The sequence below is a fragment of the Condylura cristata genome, unplaced genomic scaffold (assembly GCF_000260355.1).
Source record: "Condylura cristata isolate star-nosed mole 26May11 unplaced genomic scaffold, ConCri1.0 scaffold00020, whole genome shotgun sequence".
NCBI classification, from domain to species: domain Eukaryota; kingdom Metazoa; phylum Chordata; class Mammalia; order Eulipotyphla; family Talpidae; genus Condylura; species Condylura cristata.
Window position 1 is genome coordinate 2,216,433 of NW_004567121.1, and position 23,526 is coordinate 2,239,958.

At 52.5% G+C, this 23,526-nt stretch overlaps 1 protein-coding gene across 1 annotated transcript; it reads left to right on the forward strand.

Annotated features, from left to right (window-relative positions):
• The first annotated feature begins 1,317 nt into the window (after positions 1–1,317).
• On the forward strand, positions 1,318–23,433 carry MAL (mal, T-cell differentiation protein). Its single transcript, XM_004686117.2, has 4 exons — positions 1,318–1,533; positions 16,686–16,853; positions 17,913–18,038; positions 22,822–23,433. Exons 1-4 carry the CDS (start codon positions 1,441–1,443, stop codon positions 22,894–22,896), a joined length of 462 nt encoding a protein of 153 aa, XP_004686174.1. The 5' UTR covers positions 1,318–1,440; the 3' UTR covers positions 22,897–23,433.
• The last annotated feature ends 93 nt before the right edge of the window (positions 23,434–23,526 follow it).

Below are 23,526 nucleotides of genomic sequence, written 5' to 3' on the forward strand. Positions count from 1 at the left end.
GTGGGAAATAGTGAGCTGTATGGAGGGAAAACAGCCAGGGGCTCACTGGAGAGCAGGGATCTCCAGTGCCATGTTCCCCAGCTCTGTGGGTGAATGAAGCCTGCAATATGGACTTCCGAGCCCAGGGCATGCCCTGAACTGGGTTTGCAGGAGAAAAAAAAAAAAAAAAAGATCAGTGATAATATTTAAACTAAAATTGTCAGCCACTGGAATGTGGTTCTAGTTTAGAAATAGAATCAGAAAAAGAATAAAGCTGTGGTCTAGAAAAACAAACAAAAACCAACAGGCAAAGGACAAGGGGAGGAGTCATCATCCCACCCATCCCACCCGCAGAGGTGCTGACTTAACACCACCCCCACCAACCATGAGAGAGAAGGGAATTAAGTCTGCCCCAATAGTGTCCCTTCCAGTCCTGTGAATTCAGTGTAAATCTAGCCAGCTGCTGCCCTCCTGGCCAGGCACAGATAGAGTAACCTCCTACCGCTAGACAGATGTGCACAGACTCCAGAATCCAGTAGAATGGGCCGCTTGCAGGGTTCTCTGAAGAGTGGTGGCCAGAGTTATCTCAGGGCCCCCTGCAGACTCCAACCTCCAGCGGGAGCCAGAAAGGGGGGGTGGGGGTGGGGGCCCGACTCATTCCAAGTGAGTCTGCAGGCGGAGGTCGCAACAAACTAATGCTGCCAGCTGAAAGGGGGGAGCCCAATCTAATGCCAGTTTAAGCGATGGTGACCTGAACCACGGTGAAGAATTTGGGGGCCTCTTTATATACCGCTATTATTATTATTTATGCATACAAGAGCTGGATGAGGGCCAGCTGGATGTGGGAGGGGGGGCGGTTAGAGGATTCACCAGAGAGTGAGACACGAACAGGGAGATCTACTGATAACACTGAAATACTCGGCTGGGAGGAGGGAGGGAGCAGCGGGTGAGACCGGAGAAGTCTGCTGCCCCTCGGGCATCGCCTCCCGGGCCGAGCTGCAGTGGCTGCCCACCGCCTCACAGTGCGCCACCAGGGATGCCCCTACAGTGTTATTCTTAATGGTGATCGCATGCCAAGATCGCAGAGTATGTGAAGCCCGTCAGGAAAGACTTGGATCTGTACCCCCAAACCCACCCCATCTAGTGGAAGGTGGCACTCAGTGCTGGGCCGCAGCATTCGAGCTCCTGCCCTGACCCTACAGGTCCGCAGCCCGCGGGCAGTGTGGTGCAGGGCGGCGCCCGCGCGCTCGGGCTGGGTACCTCGGGCGCCCGCTCCGGCTTAGGCAGAGGCGGGGCAGGCTCTGGCCCAGGCTCCTCCCTACTCGGCCCCTAGCTCTCCGGCTCTTAACCCGCGCGCTGGGCGCCACGACGGTCACTGTGCTCCGCCGAGAAGCCAGCTGATACCGCCGAGCCCTAGCCGAGCGCGTCTGTCCGTCCCAGATTCGACGCCAGCACGTCGGCATGGCCCCCGCTGCGGCGTCGGGGGGCAGCACCCTGCCCAGCGGCCTCGCGGTCTTTACCACCTTCCCGGATCTCCTCTTCGTCTTCGAGTTTGTGAGTGGCTCACGCGCCCCACGAGGGTGCTGGGAAGGGTGGGATATGCAGTACTGAGCGCACTCCGGGGCTGAGCACCGCAGTCCCGCACAATCGGCAATCTGTAGGGGTCCCCAGGACATCGGGGTAACTCGAGCCAGGGTAAGGAAAGTCTCCCTCAGCCCAACTCCATCCCCTCAGGAGTTTAGCCCCCTCTAGACAAATAAATGGCAATAGGGGGAAGAGCGGAGAAAGTACGAAGGTACAGGATTTAGGGGTGGGGGTGGGAGTGGGGGGACCCAACTCTCAACTGGATGTTGGCTGTCGGCTAAAATTCTTCAGCTGCGTGCAGGCAGATTCCAGAGCTGCGCTGCCAGTCTGCTTCTCTTGGGCGGTGCACAGAAGTCTTGTTGGACAGCAATGTCCTTGTAGAGTTGTCCAGCTTCTTCCAGCCGGACAAAAGAAACTAGAACATCACCAACCGAGGTCTGGAGATTAGGTTGGTCCCTAGGAGCTAAATTTAAATAGCGATTCTGTGTTCTGGTCATTGAAAGTTTCTGGTGAGTGAACCAAAATTGCAGCACCTTTGATCTGGAAATAATAAAGCAGGCCATCGTTGTTCCTCCACAGTCATTCTGTTCTGTGTGGTATGGCAGGGAGGGAGGGGGGCTGGTGAGGGCCTGTGCCTTCGCAGACCCTAGCATTGGGGAAACCTCTCTACCTGTGCTTGAACCCTCCTCACCCTGGAGCAGTTCAGGGAAGCGCTCCACCTGTGAGTTAGGGAAGCCTGTTCTGGGTACCCAGTAAGTGCTCACAGGGGGTCCGGAGATGTCAGATTCCTCAGGGAAAGGATGTGCACCACGGCTTCCCAGACTCCTTTCCCTGCACTCCCAGCTCAGGAGTGACAGTCTGGAGTTGGAAGAGAAATTTTCCAAACCTGATGGTTTAACAGAGAGACCTGCTTCTTATGACAGAAGGGTGTGAATACCAAAGGGAGCAGGTTCTTCCATGGAGGTTTTGAGGGGAAAGGGATGAGAGGCATCACAGTTGCTTGGTGGTACTTTGTCACAGTTGTGAGAACTGAGCTGAAGCCAGACTGTGTATACCCAGACTTCAGATCCTGGGGCTGGCCAGAATCAAGAAAGTGACATCTGAAAGAAAATCTAGGCTTCACTATGCCCAGTCCTGCCATTTATAGATAGGGACACCCAGGCACAGGGAGGGGAGGGGCTTGTGTGCACTGGAACATTCTTTCCCAAATGGCTTATCTCTGTGCATCTATTAAGCACTTAGCTTGTGCGCAATTGCCGTAGGCTGGATTTCTGAAACTGAGCATATAGTACCCATAACCTGGGAATAAGTAACAAGCAGTTCCTTCATGGGTTACTGTCTCTGCAAAGGCAGTTTCATGATCATTGTTATGAGATAGAGATTTTTTTAAGTAACAAAAGTCCTTCCTGGAGTATCGTCCATCACACTAATGTGTGCCTTCTCTGCTTCTGTAGCTGCTTGTACAGCAGCTGGATTTACCCTGGCAGGATGATTTGCGGGGGAGGGGACAAGTGGATTCCCCCAATCCACCAATCAAAATGAGAGCACACCCAGCTTGGGGAATTTCAGAGCCATGGATTTTGGGAAATGTACTCTTCCAAGATGGTTTTGTGACCTGAGGTCGTTGGGGCTTCTAGAAGACACCATTCTCTACCTGATCACTTCCCTCTCAGCTGTCTTAGAAATTGTTCTCCTTTACCTCATCCTCTGCTCCCTCCTCCCCACTTCCAGAGAAGTCCTGGCACCTCAGTAGTGAACCTGCTTCTCTCTCCTTAGAGTGGGGATGGGCTCTAGGGTGCCTTGGGAGAACAGAGGAGAAAGCAAGCCAGTCCTTTCTGTTTTCCTCTGCACAGATTGGATCAGAAATACAAAGCTGTATGACTCTTGATGCGTGCGGCTCAGTTGAAATTAGAGGGTCCCAGGAGGTGCTGGCTTACCCTAGAATGGGTTTATGATCTGCAAACTTCAATTTTAACAAATTAACATTTCAAATATTACAGAGAAGTATATAAATACTTTAATAGGCACCATGACTCAGCTTGGTCAAATATCAGTATTGCCATATAATTAATTCCTTCAGTTTTAAGGAAATAGTCTTCCAGGGGCTTCTAAGCCCCCCGGATATCCTACTATTGTCTTATTCTCTTCTCGCCCCTGAGGAAGACTCCAGAGATGAACATGGGTTCATTACTCCCAAGCAATACCTTGACTGCACACCCAACTCTCTGTGACCTATACCTGCTCTATACCTTTTCACACCTGGTGAAATACTTTGAGCCTGCACATATCCTGCAAATGCTTTTCACGCACCCTTGTCTGAGGCATATACATGTTGATGCTGTTTATCCGTTTTCTACTGATGGACATTTGGGCTCTTCCCTATTTGCTGCCTGTTGCTGTTGCAGGCAGCCTGGGCAGGACGTCCCTGGGTTTGCTTCTTCAGTCCATGCTGGCATCTCTTCGGGAGCACATGCAGGATTTGACTTGCAGAGTCTTAGGGAATGCACCTCTCCATTTTTTCAGCTGTTATCACATTCCTGTCCAAAAACAGTTGTTCTAGTTCATACTCTCCAAGGGCAGAGTTCCTGGGAAACTGGTGAAACTTAATTAAGCTCAGGACTCCTGTTTGCTTTGGGCCCCGCCAAGATCCAGCCTCATTTTATATTCTTCTATAATAACGGTCCTGAAGTTGTGTAAGCCTAGGGTTAAACCTGGCCCTTGCCCACTCTTAGTAGCAGCTATGAAAGTCCCATTGTTGTCCCTCATTCCATTGTTCCCTCCACACTTGGTGGTGTCAGACTATAATTTTCTGCTAGCCCAACTGGGCCTAAAGTGCTGGGTGTTGCTGGGTGTTGATTTTTTTTTAATCTGTAGTTCAGATTAAATCTGTTTACTCACAGTTCATATCCCTATACCTGACCTCCCCATAGCCTGGGAGGTGCAGATGTCAAATTTTCTGCCTCAGGGACAACAGGGTGGATCTCCACTCCCCTTCCTGAGTCAGGGAAACTCCCCAGGGTGCAGATAGTTGACTCAAGGTGAAGCCTGGGGATCAGCACCACTACTCCAAGACCCCTAACTTCTGAAGCTGCAGGAAGACAACCAGGTAGTATGACCCTGCCTGTTTTAACCCCCCAAGGCCACATAGCACACACTGTTTTTGCAGGCAGTGGGGCCACAGGTACACCCCCATTTAATACAGAGTGGACTCACCAGTGTCTCCCTTCTCCCCAGCAGTTCAATCCAGGACTTTGTTTCTGGCCTGGTCCCCTGTCCTCATTAAGTGAGGGGCTTTTCCGTTGGCTCTACGGTTTCTGTGACACTCAACACTGTTCTTGAACACCGTCCACAGAACAGGATGTTAACATAGAATGCTTTTTGTCTCAGCTCTGGCCAGCACTCCAAGAGGAAACTTCTCTTACAGCGTGCCAGAGAGCCCCACTTTCAGCACTCATGAAGGAAATTCCCGAAAACAGGTTATGAAATCATTCACCCAGCGCCCTCCTTGCCATCTATGAAAGAAGTGGAGCCCTCAAAGAAAGGGTGGAAACTAAAAGAGAAAATGTCTTTGACAGAAATTAACGCCACTCCTTCTCCTCTGGGGGTGCCCCTCCCTGCCTGTGTACCTCAGGGACTCTGGGCACTGAGGGGTAAGGTCAACAGTGAGGGGGGCACTTTGGAGGGCAGAGTGATTAGGGGAGCCACATGGACTCAGTTTGCACTATCAAGTGCTTCAGCGAACTGGACAGAGTGTTTACTGAGACCACTTCTGTGACCCAACATGGGTGACTGGGGATGTTTCATTATTTGAGAGTGATCACACAAGTCCTGGCACCTGCCCTAATTTTCACCTCTTGGGGGAACTGCAGCCCCACACAGGATGGGGCCAGGGTAGGGCAGGATGATAAAGCAGTTGGCCAGCAGGTGGGCCACATTCTGACTCCACTGAGACAGCAGTCTGAGGCTTCCTAAGGGACCAGAGATGTAGAAACTTAACTCTCAAAGTTGGGAGGAAACTGAGGCTCAGGGGAGGTGGCTTGCCCAGAAAGCTTGGTCTCCAGGACAGCCTTGCCGTGACAGCAGATCATACCCAGTCCTCAGGGGCTACCCAGCAACCACCGTGTCCTTGTGTCCACAGCCCAGTCCACCTGGCAGCCCCGGGCAAGGCCCGGTTCCCCTCTCGCCCCCAGAGACTGAAGGGATAGCTCAGAGTCTCTGGGGAGCTCCCGCCTCCACACACCTCAAAGGTTTAATTCGCCAGGCCCAGGGCAAACCCAATAACCTATGCTGGGTGAGTCCTGATCCACTCAGTGAGGTTTGGCGTGGTCATTGCAGGCCAGTCCCCCCCCCTGGACCTTTTTGGGGGGAATAGTATAATAGGGGGATAGTGAGAAACTGGGACAGGGAGCCAGGTGCCCTGAGGTTCTCATGGATTCAGAGCAGGCACTCTCTGCTCTCTGGGAAGCTTCCTTTTATAGGCCTCAGAGAAAAGGGCTGGCCGTGTGGCTAAACTTGGCCTTCCCCGGCAGTGTCCACTGACACCTAGCCCAGTGCCCTTGTCTTCCCTTGTGGCCCCTCTCTGTAGCTGTTTAAAAAGGAGAAAGGATACGTTAGCCTGGGGTTTCTCCTTTCCTCCTCTCTAAAGAGAGGGAAAGAACTCTAGGTAGAAGTCTCTTAGGGGTTTGTCCTTGGAATTGAGAAGTGACTTTTCTGGTTTTTCAAGAAGCTGAGGCTGGCTTTGATCAGGAGTCAGTGACTTGAAGCTGTCCTCTGGAAACTAAGTGTGATGAGGGGAAACAGTTCTGGGGTGATCATGTAAAGTTCCTTATAACCAGGTGATGTTGAAAAAGAGTGCCTCCAGCTCCCCCGAAGTCACTCCCGGGCTCCCCTGGGATGGGGTAAAGCTGGGAGTGGGAAGAAACTCAGAGGCCAGGCGAGGGAGAACTCGGGCTCAGGCCAGGCCAGGGACAAAGGCTGACTATTTGCACCCACACTGGCCGGGCCTGCCGCTGACAGGGGGCACGCAGTGTGCGTGGGACTGGCACTGCTGCGGGAATAGCCACTCACTCTGCTCTAGACTCTGGAGGCACCCCCGAGGAATAGACTGAGGACAGGGACTGGGCCCCTGGGGCTCCCTGGAGGGATGGGAGCTGGGGGCCAACTCCTAACGGGTTAACCGAGTCATGGCTTCCGCCCCTAGCGCAGCCTGCCTGGTGCTTCCTCCTGGTTCAAGGGCCAGTCCTTGGACATGGTGCTTTGGACCAAAGGCCACCGGGGCAGGATACCCCGGCAGATGTTCAGGCGCCGATAGATGTGAGGACAGTGGGTGAGCAGCTGACCTCGTCCTTGAAACAACAATGCCGGGGTTGGGGGGGCTGAGTGTGGGCCTACTCCTGGGCCTCTCCTTCTGGAGTGGAGCAGCGGGACCCTGGTGTCCTCAGAGCCACGGTGAGTCCACCCTGCCTTCTGTATCCTGGTGAGAAGACTGGGGCTCCTGGTTAGCCTCTGATGGGCCCAGCAGCATGATTATTTCCTGAGGTCAGGGACCGGCATCCACACCCGGCCACGCTTAGCTCCAGTCTCTACCATGCCACCTCGTTAATAGCTAATGTTCTGCCCCCACACGGGTGCAAACAATCCGTGCGTTGAATCACTTTAATGTACCCAGAGCCTGTGAAAAAATGTGTAGGAACTGAAAGAAAGGCTTGTCACCAGACACCCGTATTGGTATGCAAGGCCGTAGGAAGAAGAGGTGGACCCAGGGCCACACAGAACGTGCCCACTGTGCTCCACACCGAGGTCTGGGTCTTGTTAGGATGAAGTTGGGAATTCCTGGGTCCAGCTTTGAAAGAAGCTCTTGGAGGAGCGAGAGGGGCTGGCATGGAAGGGAGAAAGGGAAAGAGCAAGTGGGGAAGGGCAGAGGTGAAAGCCCTCCACCCCTTGACCTGCTGGGGTGGGGGCGCACTGGCCAGACTGAGGGGTGAGAGCTGCGGGCTTGAGCCTGCAAAGAGGGAGGGATGCCCTTCAGTGCAGTGACCTTTTGCTTGGTCCTTGGCCTGAAAACCTTGGTATTCTTTCCTCTGAAAGAATAGAGCCTGTTGAGCAACGGAGGGGCTGGGAGGGAAGACTCTCCTCTGCAGTGCGGCTGCCTTAGACCCAGGCTGGGGGCAGGCTGAAGGCAGTGGTTGCTCTCCTGTCACCAGTGCTACCACCCTCCACACAGCCATGGCCAAAGCTGACCCCGCCCTGGGGGAGACTTCCTGGCCGGTGGATGCCTGGGGTCACTGCCTCACACACGGATGCCGCAGCCGGTCCATGTGGCTCTCAGCGTTGGGGCATTGCGGTAGGCATCTGTGCCTAGGCTTCTGCATCAGTAAAGTGGGGATGAAATGGCACTTATGCGTCGCCTGCACCATGACCAGCTGGGGTCAAGACCAGCTGGCCAGTCTGTGCTGGTAGGGGGTAACTGAGGAGGGACCGGAAGACCAAGCCTGCTCTGATTTTTGCCTTTGAATCCCTTCTGAAGAAAGGCTTCTACAGAAGCCATTCTCAGGCAGGAACAAGTGAGATTTCGGAGGTAGCTTGGCTATTGAGCTTACACTTGACTTGTCCATGGGGTCACCTAGTACTGCACAGACACTACCCTCTGGAGGGGGCTCCCAGTGATGCCTAAGCTTGGCGCTGCCCTGGCCAGTGTGGTAGGGTGGCCGCGGGGCTGTGCAACCGGGCCCCCTGTGCCTCGGGAGTGGGGGACTTCCTGAGCCCCTCTCCTGCACCCCATGACAGTCTGGGCCAGCAGGGTGGGGGATGTTGGGTGAATTCAGTGCCACCCAAGCTGCTGTGTCAACCTGAGGTTGTGGAGACCAGTTACTAGTGGGCCTGAAATTAAACCTTTCAAAAATGATTGGTCATCAGCATCAGCACATCAACCGTTTGGAAGCGCCTTGGCTCTAGGAGAGGGCAGCCTCCACCCCCACCTTCCATCTGCTTGCTGGGACATAAGCTGAACTCAGTGGATTGAGGGACCTGGCAGGAAGGGAACCATCCAGTGTTTGTGCTTTGGGACTCTTTCCAGAACCTGCCCCGTAAACCTCACTAGTCCCCATTCTAGATGCTCCTTTGGTGGTGAGGTTGTCACTAAGTCTTTTATCCTTCAGACCCGGCCTCCCCAACACCACCCAGAACCTGCCCACACTCACCTCTTGCTCTGCAGGCCGTGGTCTGTGTGCTGCCGGGGCCCTCTGCCTGCCTGCATCCCCGCCACAGAGCAAGCACCCTGAAAAGTGTGTTCTTCGCCTGCTCTGGTAGGAAGGGGCCTGCTCGAGTTTATGAATCCCTGATGCGAGCCCGGAGGCAGACTGAGTGGAAACAGACCATCACCACCAATTCCCATGACAGCAGCCCCCACCCCCTTAAGAGACCCCGGAGCAGCACCGGATGAATTCTTCTTGTTTCTCAGAGCAGTCTATACCTGCTTTGTCTGCTCACCGAGTTACTGATCTCCTTGGTGACTCCCGTGAATACTCTGTTTCTCTTGTGGTGATGCCGCTAACATCTCCATGGATTTTTGTCTTACAGGTGGCTTACCTGTATTTCTCATGAAGCTGACTTGTCTCTGTTTATCCTGCTTGGTAAAGCGAGTGGCTATAGGTGTGGTTGGCAGGAATCTCCATCCAAACAAGGACAGGCCTGTCTAAAAGTCCCTAGTTTCCGTGGATCTAGGAGAGGCTTACATTCATTCAGGACCTGGGTGAGAGGTCTGTTTTAACCAGGGAATCATTTCATCACACTCACCCATGCTGGGGAGCAGAGATGCACTATGTGCCCTGAAAGAGCTTTCCTGGGACTTGAGGGAAGCGGCACTGTGGATCTGGATAGGGCCTCTTCCCAGCCCACACTCACCCTGATCATGTCAACCACGGACATGAACTCTCACACCGGCTCTGTGAACCCAGATCTCTGGGTCCCTCGTCACACACAGACTTAAGATCCCCCGAAGCCTGCTCTTGCCTTCTGCTCTCGAGCCTGCCTCAAGAGGGGTGATAGCAGAAAGGTTCTTCTGGAAAGAAGCAGACGAAGGGGCCTGGAGGGCAGAACAACTGGATAGGTAAACAGTCTGGTGATCTCAGCACCACCCGTGGTGTGCATTCAGGGGATACATCAGAGGTCAGACTCCCAGTGAGTTATCTTTTCAGCTGGCAGAGTAGAAGGGCTCCCCAGCAAAGCCTCCTCTGACTCTCCCCACATTTCCCATGAGGTCTGAGACAGGGAGCCCGTGCACATGACTGAGCTTTGTCCCTGTCCTTGCAGAGGTGTTTAGCAGGCCACTCTTGCTTGGGCCCTGATACTTTCACCGGGACCTAACTCTGCCTGTGGTGAACCCAGGGCTACTCCAGTGGGGCCTGGCACCAAGATGCAGAGAGACACCAGGGTGGTAGAGATGGGTCCTATAATTGTGTCGCTGAATAAGTCTCTCTCCCTGGAGTTCCTGCCCTCGGTGCTGCTCACAGTCACGCTCACTGGCACTGTCTGTTCAGTGTGTGCATGGATGAACAAACGAGCAACAAAGTGAGCAAGTGAAGAAAGTCTCACCTTTGACTTGCTGGCCTGCGAGTTCCTCCATATGAGGGAGGTGGGGATCAGACAGGAATTTGAAAACTGAGCTGAGGACCTGGGGGCAGGCTTTAGTCTGTTGTTCTTTCCTCTGATCTCCTTTGCTGTGCAGTGTGGGGCGTCACCTTGGTGCTATTTCCCTCTTCTACAGTTGCTTACCCTTCACCAGTCTCTACACACACACACACACACACGCACACGCACACGCACACACACACACACGCCCTCTACTCCCACTCCCAGAAGGATTTTTTTTTTTTCACCAATCAACACTTCAATCTGGGACTGCTGAGCTTCTCCCAGAGCAGTCACTGTGCTCACCACATCTCTTACAGCGCCCCTGCCTGGCGTTGCAAGAGCATGAATAATCTCCAGCAGCCAGGTGGAGTGTTGTTCCAGTGCTCTGAGGAGGCCCAGGGCGTCCTGCAGCTGAGACAGGTGGCCATCTTTCCTCCTGGGGCAGGTGATTTTTGCCCCAACCCTGACCTATGTTTCAGGATGCATGACCCAAACTCTGGCTGGTTTCCTCTACTCCTCAAGCTCAACACACATACTCACATGGGTCTTCAGGATACACGCCCTGACTGGGAGCATCTGGGGATCATATCCTGGGCTCTGAGTTATGTATGTGGAAAGCCCTGTGTGAGTCACTCTTGGCATGTTCTAGAAAGAATGTCTGCTTGCAGAGGCCCTGCAGAGCAAAATAGAACCTCAGAAACAAATCTGGGGAATCTGAGCGATTCCTCTGTCCTGACCTTGGTTGTCCTTGCAAGTCCCACAGCAGAGACGCTGGATCTGAGCACTTCCGGCCACGCACAAGCAGTGGAAATACCATTTATCTCAAGAATGTGCTAGAAGATTCCCTCCCCCCTTTATAACCCAGGCACATTATTTAAAAAACAGTTTCATAAGTTTAAAAAACAGTTTCATAAGTTTATGGCCTTTGTGTTTCCTTTGAAAGAGCAAGACATTTTTCTCAACTTTCAGTTCCTTGGGAGCTCATAGGTTTCCCACTTTTGAGAGCTTATTTATTTTCAGCAAGGTTTGAATTAGATAAATGTGCACAGTGAGATCCTAGACTTACTAGGATTTTTACATGGTTACAGGTGGGATTTTGTCTCAACATGTGAGTTTTGACAGCGACTTCACAGGGGCAAGCACTCTGCAGACATAAACTCCTTTTGCCTCATCCCCATGGTGGGGGGCACTATTGCTATCACTGTTGTTCAGGTAGGGGACAGAGAGGCTGAGCAACCTGCCACAGACAGCTGGCCACTCAGTGAGTGAGTGGCAGAGCTGGGACTCAAGCTCACTCACTCTGACTCGCAAGTCTACATCTCAAACCCCTCTCATCTGCTTCTTGATTAATTCAGCAAGAAATTTCTCTGAGTTTGCACAAGAGCTCCCCAAGACTATCTCCTGTGGGGAAATTTTTTTTTTTATAAAAATCTTGCAATCATAGTCTTCTGCATATAAAGCTCTTTTAAGTCTTTGGACATGTTTGGTCAGTCTTAGGACATTGTCCCTGCTTCTTGGAGAAACTCAGTCTTCTGGGTAAGCCAAAACCAGAATGATTAGAGATGGGTGTTCCCAGTGCAGATGGTCAGCCATTTAGCCCACTCACAGGCACTGGCTCTGCTGTCCAGTGGGCACCCAAGGATGAGCTGGGCTCTGGAGCCAGGCAAGAAGATGGAGGAAGAACCTGGGGACAAGAAAAAAAGGAAGATGCACCAGACCCAAGGAGGGAGCAGGGGAGGGGTCGGGGTGGGGGATGCTGGACAGCCTGTTAGGAGCCGTTCTTTCTCTGTTCGACACCAATTACCAGAGTATCATCCATGGACCTGGGATATGAAAACACACTCCAAGGCCTTTGGCTAAGAGCTGGGGACCCCTTCCCCTGGAATTCTGCTTCTCTCCAGTCAAGTCACACCAGAGGTCTGACTTCTGGGCACTGGTCACCTAAGGTGGTTGGGCAGTTCTGCTTAGAGTGAGGACTGATAATCATAGTGTTAGCCCAGGATAACCCCCATTTGAGAGAAGCAGGCGAGTCTGGGCCACTGAACTTGGAGACCTTGTCTGAAACCACCTTGGCCAGGTGGGCCATCTCTAATATGATGGCCAGTGACCAGGGGCAGATGGGAGTAGAGAAGTCAGGTCATTAACGAAGATGAAGCTGAGACCAGGTCTACTTGTATGAGTAATGTGTCAGAATGATTGCCTCTGAGTGTGGCCCTCCTGGGAACTGGAAGCTGCTTAATTTCCATCTGAAGGGGAGAGCCTGAACCCTCACCTAGCCCTTACTTTTGACATATTTGGCCAGTGGGGTCTTGAGGCCAGAAAGGACTGCCTGGAATGCCTCATCTCCCGGGATGTGGGTGTTCTCTGGTGGACACCGACTTTCTGCAGATCATGCTGAATCCCTGTTTTTCACTGAGGGAGGGCTTCCACCAGTCATGCCACAGACTTATCTCAGGGGTGCCCCTCCTTTGAGCTCCTTACTCCCTATATCATGCCTGGCTCAGCAGCCTTCTCAAGCCAAGGCTGGTGCCTTAGTACCCCCCGAGCTCATCAGATACTCTTTCCTCCCCGAGAAAGCCATTTCTTGACCCTGTAGTCCAGTTCACCAGTTAAGGCCATCTCTAACTTCAAGTTCTCAATAGGGGCCCTGCCCACAACCACTCAGTGCCACTGGTTGCATCTGTCTCCACAGGGATGTCAGCCTCCTGGGTGAGCGATGTCTTGCCCTAGATTGTGGGGTGGCACCGGGCTTGGTGCCAGAAGCTTCACCCGCACATCCACAGCATCAGCCAGTTCATACCAGCCTGCGATTGGGGTGACAGCTGCCAGTTGTCATTTTCAGCTGAGGAAGCTGAGGCCCAGAGGCTGAGTCCCTTGCTGTCACCTCCTGCAGTGGTTGGGTGGAGAGCCCTTCTCAGGGCTCAGGAGCTCCCAGGGCCCATGCAGAAGCTCCATCTACAGTGCAGCCCCTGCCTCGAGCTAGCCAGTGCCCTGGGGGTTCAGAGCCCAGACCAGCTCATCTCCTGTAGCTTTTGCTGCTTTGAGAGTGCTCTGGAGTTGTCCTAACAGCCCACAGCTGTTCTACGGAGAGGCCACAGAATAGGAGTAGGCTCCAGAGGGAAGGGGCAAGATGGTCGGCACAGCAGAGTGGGGAGCTCTTTCCCGGGCCCTGCTCAGACATCTAGCCGAGAACAGGCTCTCCTCGGCAGCCTCATCTATGTTCTCTCCCTCTGAACCTCTCAGGATCACTTTGTCCCCACCGAGTACCCTTCCAGATGGTCCCCTGTAACTCCATCCTGCAGTCTGCCCCCCCCTCCCTGTATTTCTGCCCCCATCTTTTGGGAGTAAACAGGCTTCATCGGTGCTAGGACTTTCCTTTTGCAAGATGGGTAACTTAAGGTGTTTCTGGGGCAGTGGGACCTGGTGGCAAACGTTGGTAAGAAAGATTCCCTGGGAGGCAGTGGCTTCTCAGCTCTGGAGCTTCCACTGGGATAAGATACTCAAACAGGGCCCCCCATGTGGCAGGGTCAGATGGGTGCCTGGTGCACACTGTGGTGTAAATTCTCCTTGAGTGAGATTTTGTAAAAGTCTCCTTGAGAGAGAATTTCTCATTTTGAAAGACATTAAGCTACAAGAAAGAAGCTAGTCCTAAAATTCCACATATTACATAGTTCAATTCATAGGAAAGTTTAAAATAGGGATATCAAGAGAAAGTTGATTAGTGGTCGCTGAGGACTGGTAGGGCGAGGAGGACAGAGGACACAGGGTTGCATTTGAGGAGGTGAAAATGTCCCCAAATTGTCCTGGGGATGATGGCCATATTCACGTATCCGTGAATATCCTAAAAGGCATCAAGTTATACTCATCAAATAGGATAGCTGTATAATAGGTGAACTGCATCTCATAAAGGATATTTTTTTAAAAGAATTTCTCCAGTTTGCAGAAATTCTTCAGTGTCCTCCCTGGATATTCACTGTCCACTGACTCCTGGCTCTGTGGCTGCAGGGAAGAGCCAGAAACAAAAGGCATTAAAAAAAAAAAAAGGCAGACTTTAAGAATGATTTTAGGCAAATATGAGCGTACTGAGATAAGAAGCCCTCTTCTTTGAAATGACTAACCTGATATAAAAAGTGAGGGTGCGCCTGGATTCACCTCAGCATAGATCTGACTATGGGGCTACCGTATTTAAGCTCCAATCCCTCATTATCTCCGTTTGTAAAATGGAGCAAATACCTACCTTGCAGGACCGCTGTGAGGATTAAATGACATGAGATTATGACTGTAAAATATCTTCCCACACGGGGAAGACCCCCATCTAGCACATTGTGGGTACCTGAAAGGTAACAGTGAGGCAGGAAGTTTCCCAAGTCTGCCTCTTAGATTTTGCTACTTCCCAGGCCTAGTAGGATGAGCATTCTGGATCCAAAAAGAAAGAGAGTTCCTCCTGCCTTCTTCCTGTGAAACTAATTGCTATAGATAAGCCATGAAAAGGGGGAAAGGCAGCATAATTTTTGGAGGACCTCGGCCAGATGGAATAGCCAGAGTCTGGGCAGTGTCCTGACCCTGGGGCAGGGCGAGGCCCTGCCCAGTGCTCAGCCCTCTGAAGGGAAGTGCGAGCTTCCTGAGAGCGAATGAGCAGGGAACCCAGCTTCGACTGGTCTTCCTGGGATGGCCGAGGGTGAACAGGCAAAGGGTGCTCAGGAGTGTGGTGTCGCAGGCCCTCGCTCAGCATGACGGGCACAGCTGGGTCTCCATGCTGGATCCCCACGCCTCCAAACCCAAGTCTGGCTCAGCCATCAGCACTCTGTCCATGAATGTTATGGAAAAGACCAACTAATCTGTATAATCTTCAAGGGCACCTATGGATGAAATCCACACACACACACACCTTATTCTATGGCTAAGAATTTTTATTTAATAAAGGCTGTTGTTCCCACCACTACACGGTTGCCCAGGGACTCTCACGAACACTGTCACCAACAGTGAGAGTTTTCTGGTCAGAGATGCTCTTATTTGATTCATCAGGCCCAAGTAGAGTTCAATAATTCCAGGTTCTTCACTGCACTGCTTTCTCCACCCAAATTGATTGCCTCCTGATACTTCTCAGCCAAGAGGCACAGAGACTCCCTGTGAGGACAGTGCTGGGCAGTACAGGGCGGCAGGGTCAAAGTACCACTTGAGGTCACATCTCAGGTGACAGAGAGCTGGGAGGGCATCCCATCTTCAGTACCAGATACCCAGAAGCACCTTGGAGACCTTGACTGCATCTCCCCTGTGTCCCAGGCTGCTCTGAGACCTCTGAGGGAAAGGGACAGTGGATAAGAGTGAATGAATCTTACTGGGACCCAAAGAGGCAAGAAGAGAGAAAATGCCAGATTGTCCACCAGAGGGCAGGGTTGCAGCACTGAGGGTCTCACTGACCCCTCTGTCGATCATCACCCACCACTGGAGTCCTGCAGTCCTCTTTAAATACATGGGGTTCACTGACCCTGTCAATATCAGCGGGGGCGAATTATGGATAACAGCCAGGCAGTGCTTTATTCAAGGCCACCCAGGGAGACCTGACTGACAGGTGCCTTCTCCCCAGTCCCTACCCAATAGTCAGAGCGCTTCCTGGACTTAGGGCTTTAAGAAGTTAAAAAATATTTTAGATGTGAGTGATATAACGTGGCTGATTTACCTTGCCAAGTAAAGCTGGTCACTACCGTTTCATGCAAGAAAGGATATTTTATATCAAAGATATAAGGAGAGTATAAGCTCAGAATAGAGTACAGCCTTTCTAATGTTACCGAATGACGTAAGTCTTTCTTGGAAGGACTAATTATGTAACATCCACATGTCTCAGTTTTCTCATATGACAAATGGATCAGTACCTTGTTCATAGGGTTCCTGTGAAAAGCAGCAGAGTAAATATTTGTGAAGTGCTTAGGGCAACGCCTGGAGTGGAAGTGTGCTGTGTTTGTTCAATGAACAATTTTTTTTTTAAAGATTTATTTATTTGTGCATACAGAACTGGGGTACAGGCCAGAGGCTCAGGGGTGGCGAGAGGCTTCACCAGGGACAGAGTGGGGAACAGAACAGGCAGATCGACGAAGTACACTGCTGAGGGGAGCAGCGGGCGGGTCAGGAGAGGTCTGCCACGCCATGTGGTCACCTCCAGGGCAGGCGGGGATCGAACTCATGCGGAAGTGGCTTAAGCTTCTTAGTGCTGTGCTTTAACCCACGGCGCCACCAGGGAGGGCCTGTTCAATGAACAATTTTAACTGTATTTTCAAAATGAGTAAAGACAAGGAAATGGGTTAGAAAGATGGAGGCTGGAGATTCAGGCCAAGGCCTTGAGGGACGTGAGTCACTTCTGCCTGCTTTGTCTCTCTGCCTCCTTCCTGGTTTTCTGCCCCTAGTGCCCAGTGTAACTCAGGGTCTGGCCCTTCCTGGGCTTGGGCTCTCTTGTTCGGATGCTCACCCATGCCCCCCCCCCCTGCCCTCTGCAGGTCTTTGGGGGCCTGGTGTGGATCCTGATCGCCTCGTCCTTGGTGCCCATGCCCCTGATCCAGGGCTGGGTGATGTTCGTGTCTGTGTTCTGCTTCCTGGCCACCACCACCCTTCTGGTCCTGTACATAACTGGTGCCCATGGTGGGGAGACGTCCTGGGTCACCGCGGTGAGTCCCAGCCTGGGGTGTTTGAGGGGGCAGGGAGTCCTGACCCTCTCCCTGGGAGTCTGCTTTCTCCATGCCCTCCTATGCTCCGAGACCCAGCTGGTCTGGCTTCCTGTTCCCAGCTGCACGCTCCATGCAGCTCAGGGGACAGCAAGGAGGCCAGAGGGTGAAGGTAGGGGCCGACAGCGCCGAGTCCCCTGGGCCTGCTCTGCTTTCTCCTGCATGACTGCCTATTTCATGGACAACGAGCAGAGCCCCGTCATACTACACCTGCCAGGGCCCCCGCCATTGGCTGGGAAGGTTGGTTTCGACTAGGGTAGCAGAGTCCTGGGGGCCAGCATTGACTGCCACAAAGGAGGCCTTGTTCACGACCCAGTCACAGCCTTCTAAAGCTGGGTCACCAGAGAGCAAACTGGAGGGGGAAGCAGGCTGCTCTACAGCCTCTAGTCTGTGTAGATTCTGCCTGGAGAGCCATGCAGGGGTGCCTGCCTTTCCAGGACACCTACCCCGTTACCTGTGGTGGAGGGGGTAGGACCCGTTTGTCCAGGACTTGGCTCTCAAAAGGCCTCCTACTTAGATTTCTGAAATCGCCTCCAACTTACCACTGTCCATACAAAACCCTATTTTTGTACTTTTTAAATTTAAATACAAACACATACACACACACACACACACCCTAGTGAACAACACACAGCCATGGAAATGAAATGGCTGGGGCCTCTCTCACTTGCACTGGTCACGGAGGCCACATCTGCACCGGGACTGTGACCGTGCCTGACATGTCTCAGGTCCAGAGCCAGTTCTACCTATTAAATCCCCCAAGCGTCGCCCTCTTCTTTGATCCAAACTCAAGGGAAAACAGCACCCTACTCCATCCAAGCTGTTACCCTGGCCCCAAACCAGTGGGAGAAAGCAAGACGTGTGGAGGGGAGTGAAAGGTAGTGGCAGAATGATGATGGGGAGGCCTGAGCCATCCCATGGAGGGACAGGTGGGGTGGGCAGGTGCTGGGAGCACACCCCTGCATCTGGACCCCATCGCTGATGGCCCTTCTGACTCTGCAGGACGCGGCCTACCACTGCACCGCCTCCCTGTTTTACCTCAGCGCCTCTGTCCTGGAAGCCTTGGCCACCATCTTCATGTATGACGGCTACACCTTCACCAAATACCATGAAAACATCTCTGCCGTGGTGAGCCCCCAGCAAACCTGCCCCACAGCAGCTGACAGGGGCCCTGCGGGGACTGCCCCGGCCATCCTCTAGCTAGGGTTTGTTTTTAGTTAACTGACTTTTGGATGGAGTAAACCTTCCCCTCATTTGTAAAAAAAAAGCAAAACCCCAGAGAAGGGGCCCAAGAGCCCCTTAGCTGCATGGTCTAGTGCTGCGTTGCCAGACCTGGCTGGCGTGGGGTCTGTGTCTAGCAGGCTTTTCCCAGGGCAGGTGTGGAAGAGACCCAACTGCTGAATGGCCGGCATTCTGGGGCTCCATGCTCACGACAGCCCCATGATGTGGCAACTGCTCAAATGCCATGTCACAGATGCAGGGGTGACTGGCCCGAAGGTCACAGGAACTGGTGGGGCTGATGTCCCAGCCAGGCGCCCTGAATCTCGCCACAAATCTGTGGCGTGGCTCTGGCCATGTGGGTCTCCCAGCTGTCCCTGACAATCCTCCATGGAAGCACACCACTGGGGCCGGGGGAAATCAAGTGGCCTGTGTCTCACCAGGCCCCTACTCTGGCGTCCTTCAGGGCCCAGTGTGTCCAGACCCCCAGCTGAGGGCATTTGCTGCTGAGTTAGGTCTCCTGACAAGGTCTCCAGCCGGCCAGCTCTGAGGACCTATGGGAGGACAAGGATCCAGCTCCCCGCTCCCCCAGTTCCTGTGCATGCCCCTTGCTCCCTCTGAGCCTTGGGCAGTCATCTGCAGTGCGCTTGTAAGTCCTGTCTGTTACCTCTAGTGTCGTGGTGGCATTCAGTCCTCCGAGGCCTCACAGACAGTGATGGGTGAAATGGGACCTGGAGCCGCATTCACCCCAGCAGCAGAATAAAATGGGGTGTTGACTTGTGTGAAGGGGAGGCACATTCCAGGCAAACCTTTGAGTGTTTGCCACCAGCGTACCAGACCCATGGATGGGCTGTGATTCGTTACCGGGACCACATGCTTCTGCCTAAGGGAGGGGTCAGAATCATAGGGAGTAAATAATCTTGTTGCGTGAACTTTTTTCAGAGTTGTGCAGGTGTGAGTTTGCACTACTATAGTAACTTACCAGTCATTATGTTTCTAGTCTTGGGGGTATTAGTTTAAAAATAGGAAAATGGGCCCTTCCTGGTGGTGCAGTGGGTTAAAGCGCAGCACTGAGAAGCTAAAGCCGCATCCTCATGAGTTCGATCCCCACCTGCCCCGGAGGTGACCACATGGCGTGGCAGACCTCTCCTGACCACCCGCTGCTCCCCTCAGCAGTGTACTTCGTGGATCTGGCTGTTCTGCACCCCACTCTGTCTCTGGTGAATCCTCTCACCCTCCACATCTCTGGCCTGTACCCCAGTTCTGTATGAATAAATAAATCTTTTAAAAAAATAGGAAAATGTTTCAGAAATACCACTTCTCAGATTCCTAGAAATCAACCTGTGCCTTTTCCAATCCTAAATTAAATGTGACGTTAGATCACAAGATGCCAGCTCCAGGGTGCCAAAGCTGTGCCAGCCCCCTTTTTGGAAAGAGGAGAGCAGAGGCTGAGAGAAGACCCACAAGGGTCTGCATCACTGGACTCTGGGGAGGGGGTTGCTCATCTTGCTCCAGAGGGAGGTCTGGGGCAAAGCTCCTCAAAGTCTTGTCTGCTGGTCCCTGGAGTCCCTGGCTGGAGGAGGCCACATGCTGCCCTTAGGCAGCTGGACTGCTCCCCAGGCCCGTCAACATGGCCACTTCATGATCTCTGGCACCCCCTCAAATGCCCCTGGGTGTGGGCAGCTTGTCTCCCACAAGGCTGCTTCCTAACCGGTGACACAATCAGCGCGTAGGCACTTTTCCTCTCCCCGAGAGGCTTACCATCTGCCGCCTCCAGCTCCCTCAATAGCTGTTTCATCTCCCCTCACCTGGAGGTTCCCACCCCTCTTCTTACCCTATCCTAGAAGTCTTCTGTCCTTACCGACATTAGCAAGGCATCTGACAGCAATTCCTGTGAAATCACTACACGCAGAATGAAATACAGATGAAAAGTGGCTAGTGGGTCAGCCCTTAAGGAATGGATCCCGCTGAGGTGAATTAATGCTTCTACCTACTGGACAGGTCTCTAGTTAAGGACCACTGTGCTTCTACTGTGTCCTGATTTTTACTTTTTATGGAGAGGCAACATGTATCCAGAGAAGGGGGCATGATGCAAGGTCACAGCTTGATGGAACTTCATAAAGGGAACGTTCCTGTGTAACTAGTATTGAGATTTAAAAGTAGATGATAATACAGTAATACAAGCGCCCAGAAATCCCTCCCTCATCCTGGCACTCTCACTTTCTCTGTGCTCCCACACCAAGGATAACCACTGCGCAGGTTTCAGTCTGCCTAGTTCAGTTTTGAACTTCATACACACGGACTTATACAGTGTATATTCTTTTTTATTTATTTTTAAATTTTATTTGTGCATACAGAATTGGGGTACAGGTCAGAGGCTCAGGGACAGTGAGAGGCTTCACCAGAGACAGAGTAGGGGATAGAACAGGCAGATTGACGAAGTACACTGCTGAGGGGAGCAGCGGGCGGGTCAGGAGAGGTCTGCCGCGCCCTGTGGGTCACTTCCGGGGCAGGCAGGGATCGAACTCATGTGGAAGTGTCTTTAGCTTCTTAGTGCAGTGCTTTAACCTGCTGTGCCACCAGGGAGGCCACACAGTGTATATTCTTAGATGCCTGGCTCCTTTCTCCCAGCCTTATGTCTGAGGCTCACCCACATTGTTGGATGTAGATATAGTGTTTGTTTTCACCGCTGCGTTATATTTCACGATGCCTGTTTCAACATCCATTCCACTACTGATTGTGGCCCCACATGTCTGCTTAGCTGAGTTGGAGAAACATGAGCATGTCCAGGCAAAGTTAGGAGTGCCAGAACCAGAAGCAGAATGTTCTCTGCAGGCCAATGCACTGGGCTCAAACCAGGAAGTTGAAATATAAACCTGCTCCCTGGTAAATGATTCAAAATGTCAACTGTATCAGTGCTTAGGGGAGGATCTCTACTTCCTCAGGACTTAACCCCAACCCCTGCACCACCACAGCATCCAGAGGTTTTGGCGGTAGCCTGTCGCGATGTAGGGAGGCTTCTTGAGACCTGCTCCCCGTTCCTCTGGCCTTTGGGAGCACTGGACCTCGCTCCTCTGTGGCTGCTGGCAGGACTTGCCTCAAAAGCTGGGCTTCTCTGCCCTCCTTTGTTGCAGACAGTCTCTATGTGCTCAAGGTATCCCAGGGGTTGGTGGGAGTTGACTGAGGAAACTGGAGATTTCTGCAGCAATATGGAAGTTTGAGCCTTACTTACGGTGGGCAGTTACAGGAGTTCCTTACTTATGGCAGCTGTGCAGGAATTGGAGTTTTTGAGGGCCAGTTGCATCACACCCTTGCCTGTCAGTGTCCCCCACATACCATGTTTTACCTGTTCTCATTAGGGGGTTCTGAGGTGCCCCTCGAAGGGTTCTCAATGGGAATGAATTCCCCAGACAGTAAGTTGCTCCCACCTGATGGAGAGGGGGGTGTTTCGGGGAAGCTGCTCACTCATGTATGACTGCTGCTTTTCAGATAAGGTACTTAAGACTCCCCCATGAGTTGTCTTAAATTTGTTATTAAATAACTCAATTTCCTCATGGCCTCTGGCCAATGAGAGTGAAGGGCCCGCCCATTGAGGAGGCAGGGTGTGAGCAGGCTCGGAGACTGCTGGTGTTTATGGACATTTTCAAGAACCACAGAAGCATAGCAGCCCTAATGTTGTGTCTGGGTTGGAAACTCTTGACCCCATGCCCAAGGTCACAAAACCAGGTGCAGATATTTGGCTTGTAGGTAGGCACGCTGCCAGGGAAGCCAGCCACCCAGAGTAGGGTGGTCAGAATAGGCAGTGCCCAAGTGACACAGCAAGCTGAGGCATGGCAGGCCATGAGATGACAGCCACCTTCCCCGGGCCAAAATGCCTGACTGGATCTTCCCAGTAGCTTTCTCAGTAAATCCCTCCCCACTTTGCAGAGGTTCAAAATCCCTCCTCCCGGACCCTAAACCTGACTTCTTACAAGCCTGGCTCTCTTGCCCAGGCCTGTGAAATGAAGCATCCAAAAATAAAATTCTGATAGGGGTCTGAGGTTGACCATGCAGCCTTGAGACCCTTAGCCAGAGCCATTAAATTCATATGCTCATATGCTCTTAGCCAAGGCCTCTAGGAATACAGCAGGACACTGCCTTATTGGTCTGGTGGAAGGACATGTTCCACTTTATACTTGTCTGTGAGCATCTTTTTTTTTTTTTTAAGATTTATTTGTGCATACAGACCTGGGGTACAGGCCAGAGATGCAGGGGCGGTGAGCGGATTCACGAGAGACACAGTGGGGAGCAGAGCAAACAGGTTGACGAAGTACACTGCTGAGAGGAGCAGCGGGCGGGTCAGGAGAGGTCTGCCACGCCATGTGGGTCACCTCCAGGGCCAGGATCGAACTCTTGCTCAAGTGGCTTTAGCTTCATAGTGCTGTGCTTTAACCCGCTGTGCCACCAGGGAGGGCCCCTGTGAGCATCTTTTGGGCTCCAGTTGGGTGGCACCAGTGTGACGCTGGGTGGCAAACTTTGTGTGCCAAACCCAGCAGATCACTGCCTCAGCTGCGCTCCATGCTGAAGCATCCTGGGACTCCTCTGGGCTCGCAGGAAAGGAGGCCTGTGGGAGCGACCGAAGCAGGGCAGGGCGGCCCACACGGTCCGGCCCGCCCACCTGCACACCCACTAATGGTCTCCATCTTTGTTTCAGGTGTTCTCGTACGTAGTCACTGTGCTATACGTGGCCCACGCGGCATTTTCTTTAATCAGATGGAAGGCTTCCTAAGGCAGCAGACGAGCTTCAGCTGAAAACCCAGATGGTGTTAACTGATCGACCTGACTTCAGCATAACTTTTTAAAATACAGACATGCTTTCTATGGTGGAAAAAAGAACACACAAAACAAAACAAACAAAAAACAACAACAGTGTCTGGTGGGGTGTGGGTGTTACCCTCCATCTCCCATTTACTTCATGCTGGGGTTGGGGGCTTGCTATAGTTTCACCTCCAACTACTGAGCGATGATTGTCTTCTTAGGGTCATTTCCTATTTGTGGAGGGGGGACGAAGGGGTAGGAAGTGGAGATTGTGGGCTGAGAGACCCGGAAACAAAGACCGCCCTGCCGACTCCGTGACCAGATCTGGAGAACTGCCTGCTGGAAGTTTCTGCAGGTTCTTTTTCCCCACCTAGAAGCACGTCTCTGAGTCTTCATGGACATTCTGCAAGTCGTGGGGAGTCAAACCCACCCAACAAATATTTGCCAACATGCACAGTGGAAGACGATAAGCCTTTGAAATACTTTATAAAATACTTTATGTTCATTCCGTGTGTACGGTGTTTTTGGTTGTGTTTTCAGTTCTCTTGTATGAGCCATCATAATGCCAGGGCTACAGTCAGCTTCAAGTGACAGTTCAGAT

Excerpts from the sequence above, each read along its gene's own strand:
- MAL (XM_004686117.2), top strand. The coding sequence starts at position 1,441 with ATGGCCCCCGCTGCGGCGTCGGGGGGCAGCACCCTGCCCAGCGGCCTC. Across the intron at positions 16,854-17,912 it reads AGACGTCCTGGGTCACCGCG|GACGCGGCCTACCACTGCAC; the intron begins GTGAGTCCCAGC and ends CTGACTCTGCAG. Across the intron at positions 18,039-22,821 it reads ATGAAAACATCTCTGCCGTG|GTGTTCTCGTACGTAGTCAC; the intron begins GTGAGCCCCCAG and ends TCTTTGTTTCAG.